The 15609-nt window shown below is 44.3% G+C and overlaps 1 protein-coding gene across 4 annotated transcripts in view; it reads right to left on the reverse strand.

The window, feature by feature from the left end:
* The window catches only part of LOC131954073 (uncharacterized), a 92179-nt gene that overhangs the window by 55648 nt on the left and 20922 nt on the right, over positions 1-15609 (reverse strand). Inside the window, exon 2 of one of the 4 annotated variants that reach the window (XM_059317579.1) lies at positions 6572-7834. In XM_059317579.1, the coding sequence (XP_059173562.1) occupies positions 6572-7406 (835 nt within the window). In that variant the 5' untranslated portion in view covers positions 7407-7834. Of the gene's footprint in view, positions 1-299; positions 504-2219; positions 2268-2735; positions 2796-6571; positions 7835-15609 lie in introns of those variants that run through there. The other 3 variants (XM_059317580.1, XM_059317582.1, XM_059317581.1) reach the window with 3 other exon arrangements.

Genomic DNA, 15609 nt, shown 5'->3' on the forward strand with positions numbered 1-15609 from the left:
TTTCCGTTGCGCTTTTTTCCGTTGCGGTTCTTTCCGGCCACCCATTCACCCAATAACTTAACACCTTAACGTCAACATGTGTTAATTAGTTTCTTTAAGCTCCACGAGAGGGTTGAGGAGGGGGGGGGGATGGAGACATACAAAGCCAGATAAACTTTGACCAAGTTTTAAAATATTACAGAATGCAATTCTATTCTTAGCTAGTGGATGCTGATTCGTTTACAAAAATAAAACGGGAAATAATTATTATATTTATAATTAGTCAAAAAGGTAATTAGTCGACCTTAGCCTTAGATTACCTGGAAAAGACGCGTCATCCATTTTGTAATGATTATTTAAATATTTAATCCACGAGAAAAAACACACAATCCATCGTGGATTAACAAGTGCCTACGATAATAATCCAGCGCCGTGGATTCATATCCACAAGTCCCTTTCAAGAGTCAATAAAAAAACATTTCCCAGAATCCAACGAGGACGTGTCGCTGATGATGTGAGTCCGTGTCTACTGGGTGCCGTCTGCACATCTCGGCGCCACGCTCGTGTTGCCCGTCACTTTCGCGGGATTTGCGGCTAGCGCTTTTCTCCCCAGCATCCTCGCCAGTTTTCTAGGGCTGGCCAGATTTTCTTCCATGCCATGCTTGGGTATTTTTGTATCACAGGCCAAACCTGACCACTAGGAGGTTGTTTAAGTTATGTTCATATCACAGGCCAAACCTGACCACTACGAGGTTGTTTAAGTTATTTTCATATCACAGGCCAAACCTGACCACTACGAGGTTGTTTAAGTCTAGTATTCTCCGTTATAACTGTTGTAAGTCTAGATTTTCCCCCTATAAGTGTTGTAAAAGTCTAGTTTTTTCCCTCTAAGGCTAGTGTTTCACTTTTGAAAAAGATATATCCAGAGCTGCCCTTGATAATAAGAAAAGTAATCATATGATGGTCATCCATATAAACATTGGTCAAACACCACTTTCGTATAGCCAGAGGTCAAAAACACATACAGATAGACGGTAGTAAAACAAGACACCCGTAAAGATAATAACCCCCCCCCCCCCAACAAGTTTGTAGCTTTAAGAGATGCCTGATACATAGTTAATAATTATAATTAGTTATGTTAATGTGTTGAAAATGGCAATTAAATACAGATAACAACTTTACTATAACGATGACGCAGACAGAAAACGTCACTACACAATTCTTTTATCGGTGATATGACGTAACATCAGTCCCCGTGTCACGGAGACCCGGCAATTAAACAAGTTATTTATTAACTAGCTTAACCCTTACTTTATCGCGTGCAGGCCCAGCTGTGGGGTGAATATCAATATCGGGCAATGCATTCACCAGTCACTCAGCACCATCTCACAACATGCTCAAGTCTTATCTGCAGCGTGGGTGCACGTGCATGGTGTGCTCACGTTCTTGCTCGCACGTGATATATGTGCTCACGTTGGTGACCACACGTACTGGACGTACTCAAGGTCAGTGCCGTGACAGGACGTATTAGATGTACTCACGTTCGTGGCCGCACGTGATAGATGTATTCACGTTAAATGCAGTGGCCGCACGTGTTAGATGTACTCACGTTCAATGCAGTGACCGCACGTGTTAGATGTACTCACGTTCAATGCAGTGGCCGCACGTGTTAGATGTACTCACGTTCGTGGCCGCACGTAATAGATGTACTCACGTTCGTGGCCGAACGTGTTAGATGTACTCACGTTCAATACCGTGGCCGCACGTGATAGATGTACTCACGTTCGTGGCCGCACGTAATAGATGTACTCACGTTCGTGGCCGCACGTGTTAGATGTACTCACGTTCAATACCGTGGCCGCACGTAATAGATGTACTCACGTTCGTGGCCGCACGTGTTAGATGTACTCACGTCCGTGACCGCACGTGACAGATGTACTCACGTTCAATGTCGTGGCCGCACGTGTTAGATGTACTCACGTCCTTGGCCGCACTTGATAGATGTACTCACGTTCGTGGCCGCACGTGTTAGATGTACTCACGTCCATGGCCGCACGTGTTAGATGTACTCACGTTCGTGGTCGCACGTGTTAGATGTACTCACGTTCGTGGCCGCACGTGTTAGATGTACTCACGTTCAATGCCGTGGCCGCACGTGATAGATGTACTCACGTTCAATGCCGTGGCCGCACGTGATGGATGTACTCACGTCGTTAGCCGTACGTGATAGATGTACTCACGTTCAATGCCGTGGCCGCACGTGATAGACACACTCACGACCAGGCCTAACCTCACCCACCACTGCCATCTGCTGTTGTGGACTTGGGCAAGGCTTACAGGCGAGGATCGTCTTAGATTTAAAGCCACTTAACCAGGTTAGGCTTTGTCGTGTGCCTTAGATTAGCAGATAACCAAGTTGACACGTGACTCGTAGGCGTGGCAAGTGCTGTCAATCACAGAGAAGTTGACATAGTTTCCTGGGGGAAATTACGCCTTCAACAAAAATTCACTCCAAAACAATTTACAATCTATTTTATAAGATTTTTTCAAAAGCTTCATTAAAATGTTTGCGGTTTTATAAAAACACATAACTTGAAGTGTTACATGGGAAAGTTTTCGATCTGATAAAAAAACACATCACATAATCAGTTTTAAATGGAAAAGTATGCGGTTTGTTAAAAACACATCATATATTCACAAGAATTTTCACATTGAATCAAGTCTTCAAGAAGTTGTCAGAAAAATGAAATTCTCACCACATAAAGCTCTTGCTATGGTCAACATAAAAACAAAGCTGTTGCTATGTTCACCATATAAATAAAACTATTGCTATGGTCACCATATAAACAAAGCTGTTGCTATGGTCACCATATAAACAAGAAGCTATTTTGCTCATCACATTTAACAGGTATGTGTCCTTATCAAAAGGTAAACAATGCCAGAGCTTAAAGCTCCAGCTCCGCACCAGAAACTGCTCGTCACGTGACCAACCTCTCGGCAGACGTGAAGCAGACGAACTCTTCAATCCCATCTAGCACGCGTGTACCCCCCCCCCACCACCCCTCACGACTTACCACGCGCGTGTACCCCCCCCCCCCTCCCCACAACTCACCAGGTGTGTGTCTGTTTCTATCGCTCTAATTGATGCCAAAAGCAAACACGGGAATCACGCGATAACGACCAGCCTGACCCGCATCTCACCCCCCCCCCCCCACAGTACCTGCTCGCATATAACCTCAACACTACATGCTCGACCCCCACCCCCCACCCTCCATTCACTACCCACCGAAGACTGCTGTAGGTTTACGTGAACTTTTATAAAACTTCCACGAGGGGCTCTATATAGATGTAAACACCATTCAAATATAACTTTCTAAAGATGTAAGCACCATTCAAATATAACATTCTGAAGATGTAAACACCATTCAAATATAACATTCTGAAGATGTAAACACCATTCAAATATAACTTTCTAAAAATGTAAACACCATTCAAATCTAACTTTCTAAAGATGTAAACACCATTCAAATATAACTTTCTAAAGATGTAAACACCATTCAAATCTAACTTTCTAAACATGTAAACACCATTCAAATATAACTTTCTATAGATGTAAACATCATTCAAATATAACATTCTGAAGATGTAAACACCATTCAAATATAACATTCTGAAGATGTAAACACCATTCAAATATAACTTTCTAAAAATGTAAACACCATTCAAATCTAACTTTCTAAAAATGTAAACACCATTCAAATCTAACTTTCTAAAGATGTAAACACCATTCAAATCTAACTTTCTAAAGATGTAAGCACCATTCAAATCTAACTTTCTAAAAATGTAAACACCATTCAAATATAACTTTCTATAGATGTAAACACCATTCAAATATAACTTTCTGAAGAAAAAATACTATTGAAATATAACTTTCTGAAGATGTAAACACCATAAAATATAACAACAGTTCTAGCTTTGGGCTACACGTGTAGCAATCTAGCCACAGGCTACTCACGGCTCTCTGGGTCAACAGGTCATCCTTAAAGTCGCCACAGGATGAGCGGCCATTGGCGTGATGACCCAGCACGTGCCGGCACGTGCTGCTGATTAGTTGAGCTGATTTAAGCTCACACGTGGGAGCTACGCTGGGTTTATCAACTCAACTTGTGTGGGTATTGTATGGGTGTAGTGTGGGGGAAGTTTGACAAGTTGTGTGAGTATTATGTGGGGCGGAAGTGTGTGGAAAGGTTGATAACAAATTTTGTAAGTATTGAGTGTGGCTGAAGTGTGTGTGAAGTTTGATGACAATGTGGGTTCAAATCTAGTGAGTTAGTTTCTTAACTGCTTATGCAAGTATTAAAATGTTAGAAAAAATTGTTCGCTGCTGACTTCAAGACATGCTGGTCATCAAATATCGTAGCATTTTTTTTACAAAACTTTGGCAACTATTTTGTTTTAGACAGATATTGTCAAGAAATTTTGACAACGTGGATGCCAAAAAAGGACAGCATATTTTCAATAAATTCCGCCCAAATTTCTCACAAATCTCGCAAGAACTCACACAAATCTCGTCCAGATCTCATGCAAATCTCGTCCAGATCTCACACAAATCTCGTCCAGATCTCACACAAATCTCGTCAAGATCTCACACAAATATCGTCCGAATCTCACACAAATCTCGCCCAGATCTCACACAAATCTCGTCCAGATCTCACACAAATCTCGTCAAGATCTCACACAAATCTCGTCCAGATCTCACACAAATCTCGTCAAGATCTCACACAAATATCGTCCAGATCTCACACAAACCTCGTCAAGATCTCACACAAATCTTGTCCGAATCTCAAACAAATCTCGCCCATATCCCACGAGAACCACGAAATGGCTGCTGCTGACGTAATGAAAGATAAAACACCGCGGGTCGTCGAGTGCGTTGATTGGCCAACTGCAGTCACGTGATGTTTATCTAGGTCAGTTTCTCCCAGGTATCTCTGCCAAGAGTTGACCTACTTTAGGCGAAATTTAGAACCAGAATCTTTTTATCCCCCCCCTCCCCCCCCCACCACACACACACCCTCACCCATGCTGGACACTTCTGACTATCTGAAGAGAGTGAAGGATAGCTCGGGCAGTGTTTGTTGTGTCGGGGTCCTCCGGTGGGGGTGGTGTTTGGGTTGGTTGTGTGTAGTGTGTGTGTGGGTGGTGTGTGGGTGAGTGCTGGGGGTGGGTGTGGGGGAGTTTTGATGTATTTGGGTGTGTAGGTGGTGTGTGGGTGGGTTGTGGGTAGTATGTGTGGATTGCATGTGAGTGGGATGGTGTGTTGGTGTACTTGGTTGTGTGTGAGATGGTGTGGGTGTGTGTGGTGTGTTGGTGTATTGGTTGTGTGGGTGTGTGCGGAGTCCGTCCACTACCACCACGTAAACACCAAACACCGACAATCTGCGGGTGACGTAAACAAACGCCCGAGCAGAAACAAGATTTCGCTGGGAAAAATATTTATTTAACCCCCCCCCCCCCCCCCACACACACACTTCCTTCTGCCTTATTAAATCGCAAACGTTTGGCGTAAAAACATGCACAATGAAGCTGGTCACAGCAAAACAAGTGCAAACAGTTTAAGTACATTTATATTCCAATAAGACAGCGGACTATTGCATACTGTGATTTTCATGCTTGTTTTTTAAAAAACTGAGTCTGTCCCTAATAGTTCAGGTAATAGACCAGAGACTCTGTCCCTAATAGCTCAGGTATTAGACGAGATACTCTGTGCCTAATAGTTCAGGTAAAAGACCATGTACTGGGTCTGTCCCTACTAGCTCAGGTAAAAGACCAGATACTTCTCTGATAGAAAAAGATCCCTACGTCAACATGGTCTATCTGATTATTTACAGAGGAACCTGTCGATATCGATTGAGTTTTTTGCTTTAATGTGTTAATGTAACGCACCTTCTCTGCCCCCGCTCCCATGGTATTATTGCTTTAATAATTTAACACGACGCACGTGCAAGATTTAACTAAGCGCTTTATGCTTATCAAATATTTATCATTTGTTACAATTGTAGGGTGGAGTTCAAGTTAGGGTTGGGATGGAGGGTTTGGGAAGGAGGGGGTTGGGGTTGGGATGGATGGGTTGGGATGGAGGGGTTGGGATGGAGGGGTTGGGATGGAGGGGTTGGGATGGAGGGTTTGGGAAGGATGGGTTGGGATGGAGGGGTTGGGATGGAGGGGTTGGGATAAATGGGTTGGGATGGGATGGAGGGGTTTGGATGGAGGGGTTCGGATGGAGGGGTTCGGATGGAGGGGTTCGGATGGAGGGATAAGTCGAGCAATGTTTAGAGGGAGAAGATTGATAGGGATAGATAGATATGTCTGGAGAGAAGACGAGGGATTGATTGATGGGAATTTAAAGGGAAGTGTTTGGGGAGGGGTGGGATGGTTTGAAAGACAGAGAAGCTGGAAGAAGGGTAGGAGAGAGAGAGGGCGGGGGGTTAAGAGGAGGGAGAACTAGTGAGAGTGAGATTGGATGCTGGGTGTGGTGATGTTGAGAGAGACGTTAACAACCTAGATGTTGAGAGACATTTCAACAACCCACCTGACAGCAGGTGCATGTCCTGTTCCAGGTTGGTGTTCAAGGACATCTGACGCATCATGACGCCGCGTCGCAGGGAAATCCTCTCCCTCCGTGCGCTAGTCTCGCCCGTCCCCCCACGTTTCGGCGCATGCCCGTGGGTCCGCTGGTCAGGCTCCCCGGCCCCCGTCTCGAAGTTGGCCACTATACAGATGGTCCGGCACTCCGAGTCGTCCACGCCGCTGTAGCACTGGTCGATGGTCACGTAGTCCGGCAAACGCCGGTCGCTGTTGAATCCCTGGTGAAAACCGGCAGAGCAGCACGGTTGCGGGCAGGGCTTAGGGTAGGCCTGTCGAGCCGGTTCTGCCGGTTCTCTGTAGTGGTTTTGGTGCTGAGATTCTCTCCTCGGCTGGGATTTGATCTCAGGGCCGGGGGAGTTGTGGCTGGTCTGGTTGCTATGGCAACCGTCCTGTCTCGGCTCCCCACAGCTGGACTCGCATTTGACCGCGCACTTGGCGGGGAACCCGATGCAGCCTTTCAGCGTCCCCGTCCGGGGTGACGCCTCTGTCTTGTCTTTTGATGAGATGTTTTTGTTGCTGTCGACGCTGACAAGTGTCTCAACATCGCTCGGTGTTTTGTCCTTTGCCCGGAACTTGTCATTATTTAGGACAGGGCTTGTGGCAAGTCGGACAGAGCTTGAGTCAGAGGTGGCATAATGGGCATTGGCAAGATGGGCAGGTGGGAGGTACCACTCGCACAGCGTCTCGTCCACGGAGGGCGAGTCGACAAATTTCAAGGTACACAGCTCGATGTTATGCTCTAGGAGCGGCTCCTCGCAAGATGGGGCTGAGCGGCTCATGGCTCCACTGGTCAGCCCTGTGGGCGGGGCGCCGGTCACATGGACAAGTTGCACCGAGTGCCTGTACGGCTGCGGGAAAACCCGGTCGGTGGGCAGCTGGCTGAGAGTCTTCTTCAGGCAGCTCTGGATCTCGCTGGGTTTGCTGCGCTGGGTGGGGTAGAGCTCGGAGCTTCTGGAGCCCTTGACACGAGCCCTGGCGAGGGCTGAGACGAGGGGCTTCCCCGCCCGCTGGTCGAGTGAGACGAGGGGCTTCCCCGCCCGCTGCTCGTGTACCTGCTTCACGCCCCCGTCCTCAGCGAAGGCGACCCGCGTGAACCTGACGACCGGGCCGGTGTCTTCTGGGATGCCAAGCTCGTGCCTGCCGCCCACGTGAATGCCACTGTCGCAGAACTCCTCATCCCAGTCAGGGGAGAGAAGCGAAAGCTCATCTGTGAAATCAAAGGGAAATAATTAATCAAGGGAGATAAGAGAAGTTTCATCTGAAGAAAAAAGGGAAATAATTCGTATCATGTTACATCCTGAGTTGTTAATTTAAACTTAAAAGAACAAAGGTACACAATTACACAAGCATTCAGTTTTCTTATCAAAAGGCGCGACATGAGTCTATTCCTGTACGAGGCAACACCAACTTTATAATTACTACATTTACATACATAATTACAACATTTCCAACCAGATTAGCATAAAATTTACATCAACAGGATTTTAACAAGTACGATCAAACATGAACACAACTTTAAAATATTCTGGTCGGGAAGATAGGGCTTTAAATTTCGGACATCTAATCAATGAAAATTTATGGTCAGACTTTCATGTTTCATTCAATTTTTTAGATAAAACGTAAGCTGTCGTTTCGATATACGTCGTCCGCGAATCAATGACGACTTAATCTGTGTATCTAGTTGACAGAAAATATGAAATGTTTGTTTCACGGAGGGGGCTAATGTTTACAGTCGGCGTGTAGTGGCGTCACTCGAGTGGAGTGGCGTCAGTGGAGTGTCGTGGCGTCACCCGAGTTTAGTGGCGTCACCCAAGTAAAGTGCCGAGTGACGCCAAAAATGATGTTCACCAAAATTGTAAATAAAAAAACGAGCAAGATGTTCAGGCAAGTGGGCTTTTGTTACGTCGCTTGTCATGGTAAAGTCACCTTTCACCTCTGACCTTTACCTTCAGACATTACTTCACGTGAATCCATTATAAGTGAGAGCTACTGCCCTCAGGATATTAATGTCTTAGGTGAAGATAGTGGTTATGGTTAGGGCAGATAACTGTTCTTATTCCGCACACATACATACACACTCAAACACGCACATACACATTTACCAACACAACCACACATACACACGCTCCAAGCACACAAACATACACTGAAACGTTTTTTCCTACTTGATGAGACCACGTGACAAGGAAATCAATGAGGCTGACAGATTAAGCCAAGCTTCAAACAAAAATAATGTCATAGATACGTCAGGGAAAGTAGTTCGGTCAACAGTTTAGGCCGGCTGTTTATGACGTCTGTCTGGACAGTCTACCTGCTGTCTGGACAGTCTGTCTTGGACAGTCTAGCTGCTGTCTGGACAGTCTGTCTGGACAGTCTACCTGCTGTCTGGACAGTCTACCTGCTGTCTAGACAGTCTACCTGGACAGTCTACCTGCTGTCTGGACAGTCTGTCTGGACAGTCTACCTGCTGTCTAGACAGTCTACCTGGACAGTCTACCTGCTGTCTGGACAGTCTACCTGCTGTCTGGACAGTCTGTCTGGACAGTCTCTCTGCTGTCTGGACAGTCTGTCTGGACAGTCTAGCTGCTGTCTGGACAGTCTGTCTGGACAGTCTACCTGCTGTCTAGACAGTCTACCTGGACAGTCTACCTGCTGTCTGGACAGTCTGTCTGGACAGTCTACCTGCTGTCTGGACAGTCTACCTGCTGTCTAGACAGTCTACCTGGACAGTCTACCTGCTGTCTGGACAGTCTGTCTGGACAGTCTACCTGCTGTCTAGACAGTCTACCTGGACAGTCTACCTGCTGTCTGGACAGTCTACCTGCTGTCTGGACAGTCTGTCTGGACAGTCTCTCTGCTGTCTGGACAGTCTACCTGCTGTCTGGACAGTCTACCTGCTGTCTGGACAGTCTGTCTGGACAGTCTACCTGCTGTCTGGACAGTCTACCTGCTGTCTGGACAGTCTACCTGGACATTCTACCTGCTGTCTGGACAGTCTGTCTGGACAGTCTACCTGCTGTCTAGACAGTCTACCTGGACAGTCTACCTGCTGTCTGGACAGTCTACCTGCTGTCTGGACAGTCTGTCTGGACAGTCTCTCTGCTGTCTGGACAGTCTACCTGCTGTCTGGACAGTCTACCTGCTGTCTGGACAGTCTGTCTGGACAGTCTCTCTGCTGTCTGGACAGTCTACCTGCTGTCTGGACAGTCTGTCTGGACAGTCTACCTGCTGTCTGGACAGTATACCTGCTGTCTGGACAGTCTCTCTGCTGTCTGGACAGTCTGTCTGGACAGTCTCTCCGCTGTCTGGACAGTCTCTCTGCTGTCTGGACAGTCTACCTGCTGTCTGGACAGTCTACCTGCTGTCTGGACAGTCTGTCTGGACAGTCTCTCTGCTGTCTGGACAGTCTACCTGCTGTCTGGACAGTCTACCTGCTGTCTGGACAGTCTGTCTGGACAGTCTCTCTGCTGTCTGGACAGTCTGTCTGGACAGTCTACCTGCTGTCTGGACAGTCTACCTGCTGTCTGGACAGTCTACCTGCTGTCTGGACAGTCTGTCTGGACAGTCTCTCTGCTGTCTGGACAGTCTCTCTGCTGTCTGGACAGTCTCTCTGCTGTCTAGACAGTCTGTCTGGACAGTCTACCTGCTGTCTGGACAGTTTGTCTGGACAGTCTGTCTGGACAGTCTACCTGCTCTCTGGACAGTCTGTCTGGACAGACTGTCTGGACAGTCTACCTGCTGTCTAGACAGTCTACCTGCTGCCTGGACAATCTACATGCTGTCTGGACAGTCTACCTGCTGTCTGGACAGTCTACCTGGACAGTCTACCTGCTGTCTGGACAGTCTACCTGCTGTCTGGACAGTCTAGCTGCTGTCTGGACAGTTTACCTGCTGTCTGGACAGTCTACCTGCTGTCTGGAAGTCTACCTGCTGTTTGGACAGTCTGCCTGCTCTAGACAGTCTGCCTGCTGTCTAGACAGTCAACATAGCCAGAAAATTGTGATAACACATAGTAATAGAAAGACGAATGTCTTATTGTTTACAAGAGTACACAATGAAACTTAATGTTGACTATACGAATGTACAAAAAAAAAAAAAAACTCGAGAAATTAAGTCACTGGGGGAAAAAGTCACGGAAAAAAAAGACAAAAGATTAAATAATATTAATTGAAAAAAAAAACCCACTCCAATTTTGATAACGCGCAAGATTTTAAATTTATCAGTTAAATCTGTACTGAAAATGTTTTTAACTTTTTCTCTGTAACTGTTTCTGGCACCTTTTCTGTTACATTTTTGCGGTAAGATTTTTTACTTTTTTCTTTTGCGACTTTTTTCTGAAACTATTTTTCGGTGAACGGAAAAAAATTCACAGGAAAAAAAAACACAGAAAAAAGTCAGTTTTTGCTAGTAAAAAAGGCACAGAAAAAAAGTCACAATGGAAAAATTTTATCGGAAAAAAAGTCACAGAAATAAAGTCATAGAAAAAAAAGTCACAAAAATATTTTTAAAAATATTTTGATTTATTTGTTAAGAATTGTAAAATTTTGTATGTTTATTATTGTGGGTTGTATTTTTTTATAGCATAAATTTTTTATAGACGTTAAAAGCATTATGGTTTATAACAATTGTAAATACAAATACTCTAAGATAATTTACACAACAATCTCAACTTTTGTTACGTATTTAGTTAAATACGTGGTAGAAAAGTTAATTCTAAAACAAATTTAGGCACATCATTGTGTTTTGCATATGTTTTGCCGTAGGCTATTCTCTGGTCGGCCTCTCCTCAGTCGGCCTTGTCTGAACATGTTGTGTGTTGGTCAACCTTTGAACCTTGTCGGCTTTCTGTTTTGATCCTAAGTTTTGTTATGTAATGAGCGTGATAAATGTGGGCAGTAAAGGTGGTTGAACTAAACATAACTATTGTTGCCATGAGTTGAGGGCAGCAAGTCAGATGAACTTACCATTTCACGGTAATTTAATATTAGTATTTTAAAAGAACAAGATGAAAACCGAGGACGTTGGAACATTTTATAAATGCTATTAATATTATGTTTAACATAATTACAATCTACAAACATCATACAAAATATTTTTAGATGAATTATAAAAATTACCATGCGCATACAACATACACACATTACATTACATTTAGTTAATCCTAAGTTAATTTGCACTCTCTGTATATTTAATACATAAAATTCCACGCAAATATATATTTGTGTTTTTTTTTCCTGTGACTTTTTTCTTGTGACTTTTTTTTCTGTTTTTTTTTTCCTGTTTTTTTTTTCCTGTGACTTTTTTCCTGTGACTTTTTTTCCTACAATCGTTTTTTCTCTCACCAAACAGCCACCACTTTTTCTCTTACTCTAGACGCCCTCCCCAACCCCATTTACTCAACGTGCTCCCGAGGCTACTCACACATCGTATAACTCTATTCCTCCCACCCTCCTCCCCTCCCTCCTCCGGCGGTCCATTCACCAATTGACAGTATTTACCTCAAACATGGCCGCACCGTGTCTATATTTGACTAGCACAACCACCGCCACAACCACAGAATGTACACAGACCACACGTGGCTACTACACCTTATACTTCCGGTAGCCATGTTTATTTTGGTAGCCAGTCCCGACAAAAAAATCAATTAATGATGTAATACTTGTCGATACTGTTTGTCATGTCTGTGTCTGATCTGTATGCTGGATAGATTCTATGTTGTATCCTAAGTGTATGTTGGTGTTGTAGATGATATGTTGTATCCTGGGTGTATGTTGGTGTTGCAGATTATATGTTGTATCCTGAGTGTATTTTGAGTAATTACATATTGGTGTAATAAATAAAAGATGGATTGGATAATGTCTGACGATAAAAATCGAATCCGTCCATTATAGGACCATTACAGCCAAGAAATATATTCACCGTTCTGGTATTACTGCTGGATGTGTGTGTGTGGGGGGGGGGGTTGTTAGATGTTGCACATGGGCCAGCTGATGGAAGCTCTCCTTTCATCAGGGCTGCATTCTCAGCTGTTGATGGGTCCTGGGAAATATTTCCGGATGGTGATGGGGGCTGGGAAATATTTCCGGATGGGCAATAGGGACTGTGTTTTTGTGTGGCTCTGGTCTGGGTTTTAGGTCCTGTCATGTCTTTGATCACCCATCGGGCGGATTTATTGGGATCGATTTGTGATCGATAAACACAAGTGTCACGTGATTTACTTCAGAGCAGACATTATAGTGGAGTTTGACAATCACAACATACAGATATTTTTATAGCGGGATGTTTGTGGAAAAGATAGCAAATGGACAAGAATCAACACACAGAGAGTAGATATAAGAGTAGCAGCAGACATTAGATAGAAGATAACAGACTGTAATATGACAGACAGTAAAATGACAGACAGTAAAATGACAGACAGTAAAATGACAGACTGTAAAATGACAGACAGTAAAATGACAGACAGTAAAATGACAGACAGTAAAATGACAGACAGTAAAATGACAGACAGTAAAATGACAGACAGTAAAATGACAGACTGTAAAATGACAGACTGTAAAATGACAGACAGCAGACAATTTAAACTGTAGCGACACGTCAGCCTGTTAAGACAAAAATATTTGACTAAACAATAAAAAAAATCGATGACGTCAACATTCCGCGCCGTATTTAGCTTAGTGGCTGTCAAATCTAATTAGCTAATTATTTATTGACAGACAGACAAAGACGACTGGACGTCACTGGTCTTACACGAGAGAGAAGGGGGGGGGGAGTCATTCAGCCCTGGACTCGGTTGATTGTTGCACTCATGATGTCATGTATGAAGCCAGTTGATTGTCCCACTCACCATGTGTGATGCCACTTGAAGGTTCCACTCACGATGTCATGTATGACGCCAGTTGATTGTTCCACTCACCATGTATGACGCCACTTAATTGTTCCACTCACCATGTATGACGCCTGTTGGTTGTTCCACTCATGATGTCATGTATGGCGCCACTTGATTGCCCCACTCACCATACCACACGCGTCATGTATGACGCCACTTGAAGGTTCCACTCATTATGTCATGTATGACGCCACTCGATTGTCCCACTCACCATACCACACGCGTCATGTATGACGCCAGCTGATTGTCCCACTCATGATGTCATGTATGGCGCCACTTGATTGTCCCACTCACCACACCACAAGCGTCATGTATGGCGCCAGCTGATTGTCCCACTCACCATACCACAAGCGTCATGTATTGCGCCACTTGATTGTCCCACTCACCATACCACAAGCGTCATGTATGGCGCCACTTGATTGTCCCACTCACCATACCACAAGCGTCATGTGTGACGCCACTTGATTTGGTCCACTCACGATGTCATGTATGACGCCACTTGAATGTCCCCCTCACCATACCACAAGCGTCATGTCTACATTGACGTCTCCTGTTCTGTGGGCCGGAGCCAAGCTCCGCATTGTTTACCGTAGGGCGTGTTTTCCCATCAGATGGCGGGTCATGCCGACCTCTTTTGCCAAAACTTGTCACGTGATCAGCAGTGATGAATGACCAGGGGAACTCAGTGACCTTCATCTGCTGGTGTTTGGTCGTCTCTGGTGTGAATTCAATGGATCGATGGACGAGATGTCCATATGGATGACAAACAAATCGATGAAAGGTGCGGTTCTAGCAAGTAATGTCCATCTTCAAAATCAACATCTACGATAATAACAATGTACATCTGCTATGCCAACATGTACGATAGCATGTCCATCTGCGATACCAGCATATACGATACCAACTATTTCTATCTGCGATACCAACATATACGATACCAACAATGTCCATAAACGATACCAACAATGTTCTTCAACGATACCAACAATGTCCATCAACGATACCAACAATGTCCATCAACGATACCAACATGTACGATACCAACAATGTCCATCTGCGATACCAACATATACGATACCGACAATGTCCATCTGCGATACCAACATATACGATACCAACAATGTCCATCTGCGATACCAACATGTACGATACCAACAATGTACATCTGTGATACCAACATATACGATACCAACAATGTCCATCTGCGATACCAACATGTACGATACCGACAATGTCCGTCTATGATACCATCAATGTCCATCTACAATACCGACTAACGGCTACCACCTAGTTTTACCCCCTTCAAAAAAATCCCGTAATGTCTAAAACACAACCCAATAACCCCTCATCGACACCTCACACCCCCACCCCCCACCCCCAACCCCGCCCGTCTAAAACCCCACCCCAATAAGAAAATGCGTTGGATCTCTGAAGACCACGTACACAAGATATAAATATGGGCAACACGCCTTCCTGGCACGCTGTTAGTGGCAAGGGCGGTAATCACGTCAGCTCTCACTCGGATTTATTACTCGCTTTGTAAACCTTCCAGAAAAGTGGATGCCTTTATGTACAGTATAAAATCTAAACACATTACCTCAAGGTTTTAAAATCTTTGCGCATGTTTCAAACCACTTGACAGAATCAGCGACAAACAAATAAAAATAAAAACGAGACTCCCAAACAAAGTGGGATGTGATGTGTTGAAACCATACTGGAGATAGAAGGGAAGCTACTCGGTTAAAATTAAAACGATTTGATGGGCCAAACTCAAATTACTCCCCCATCAATTTGGATACGTACAACACTGTCAACATTAAAAACTACGATACAGTTTACATTTTTTTTAAAGATTTAAATTCCATCCCCTTATACATTTCTATGTCAAACATATCATGTCTATAAATTTTTAAAAAGTTATTAATTCATTTCCCCAGTTGATGTTTTGTCTTGTGTTTTTGTGGATATGTCTAAAAATTATTGCAATGAAAGTAAACACATTTTTTTAATGTTTAATTAAGCTTAATAATTAATTCTAATCAATTAGAAACAGGATCAGGTTACAACATTCACTGTGTTGATGAAAATATTTTATA

The sequence above is a fragment of the Physella acuta genome, unplaced genomic scaffold (genome assembly GCF_028476545.2).
Source record: "Physella acuta isolate Inbredline_101_S28 unplaced genomic scaffold, ASM2847654v3 ptg000970l, whole genome shotgun sequence".
Taxonomy (NCBI): Eukaryota; Metazoa; Mollusca; class Gastropoda; family Physidae; genus Physella; species Physella acuta.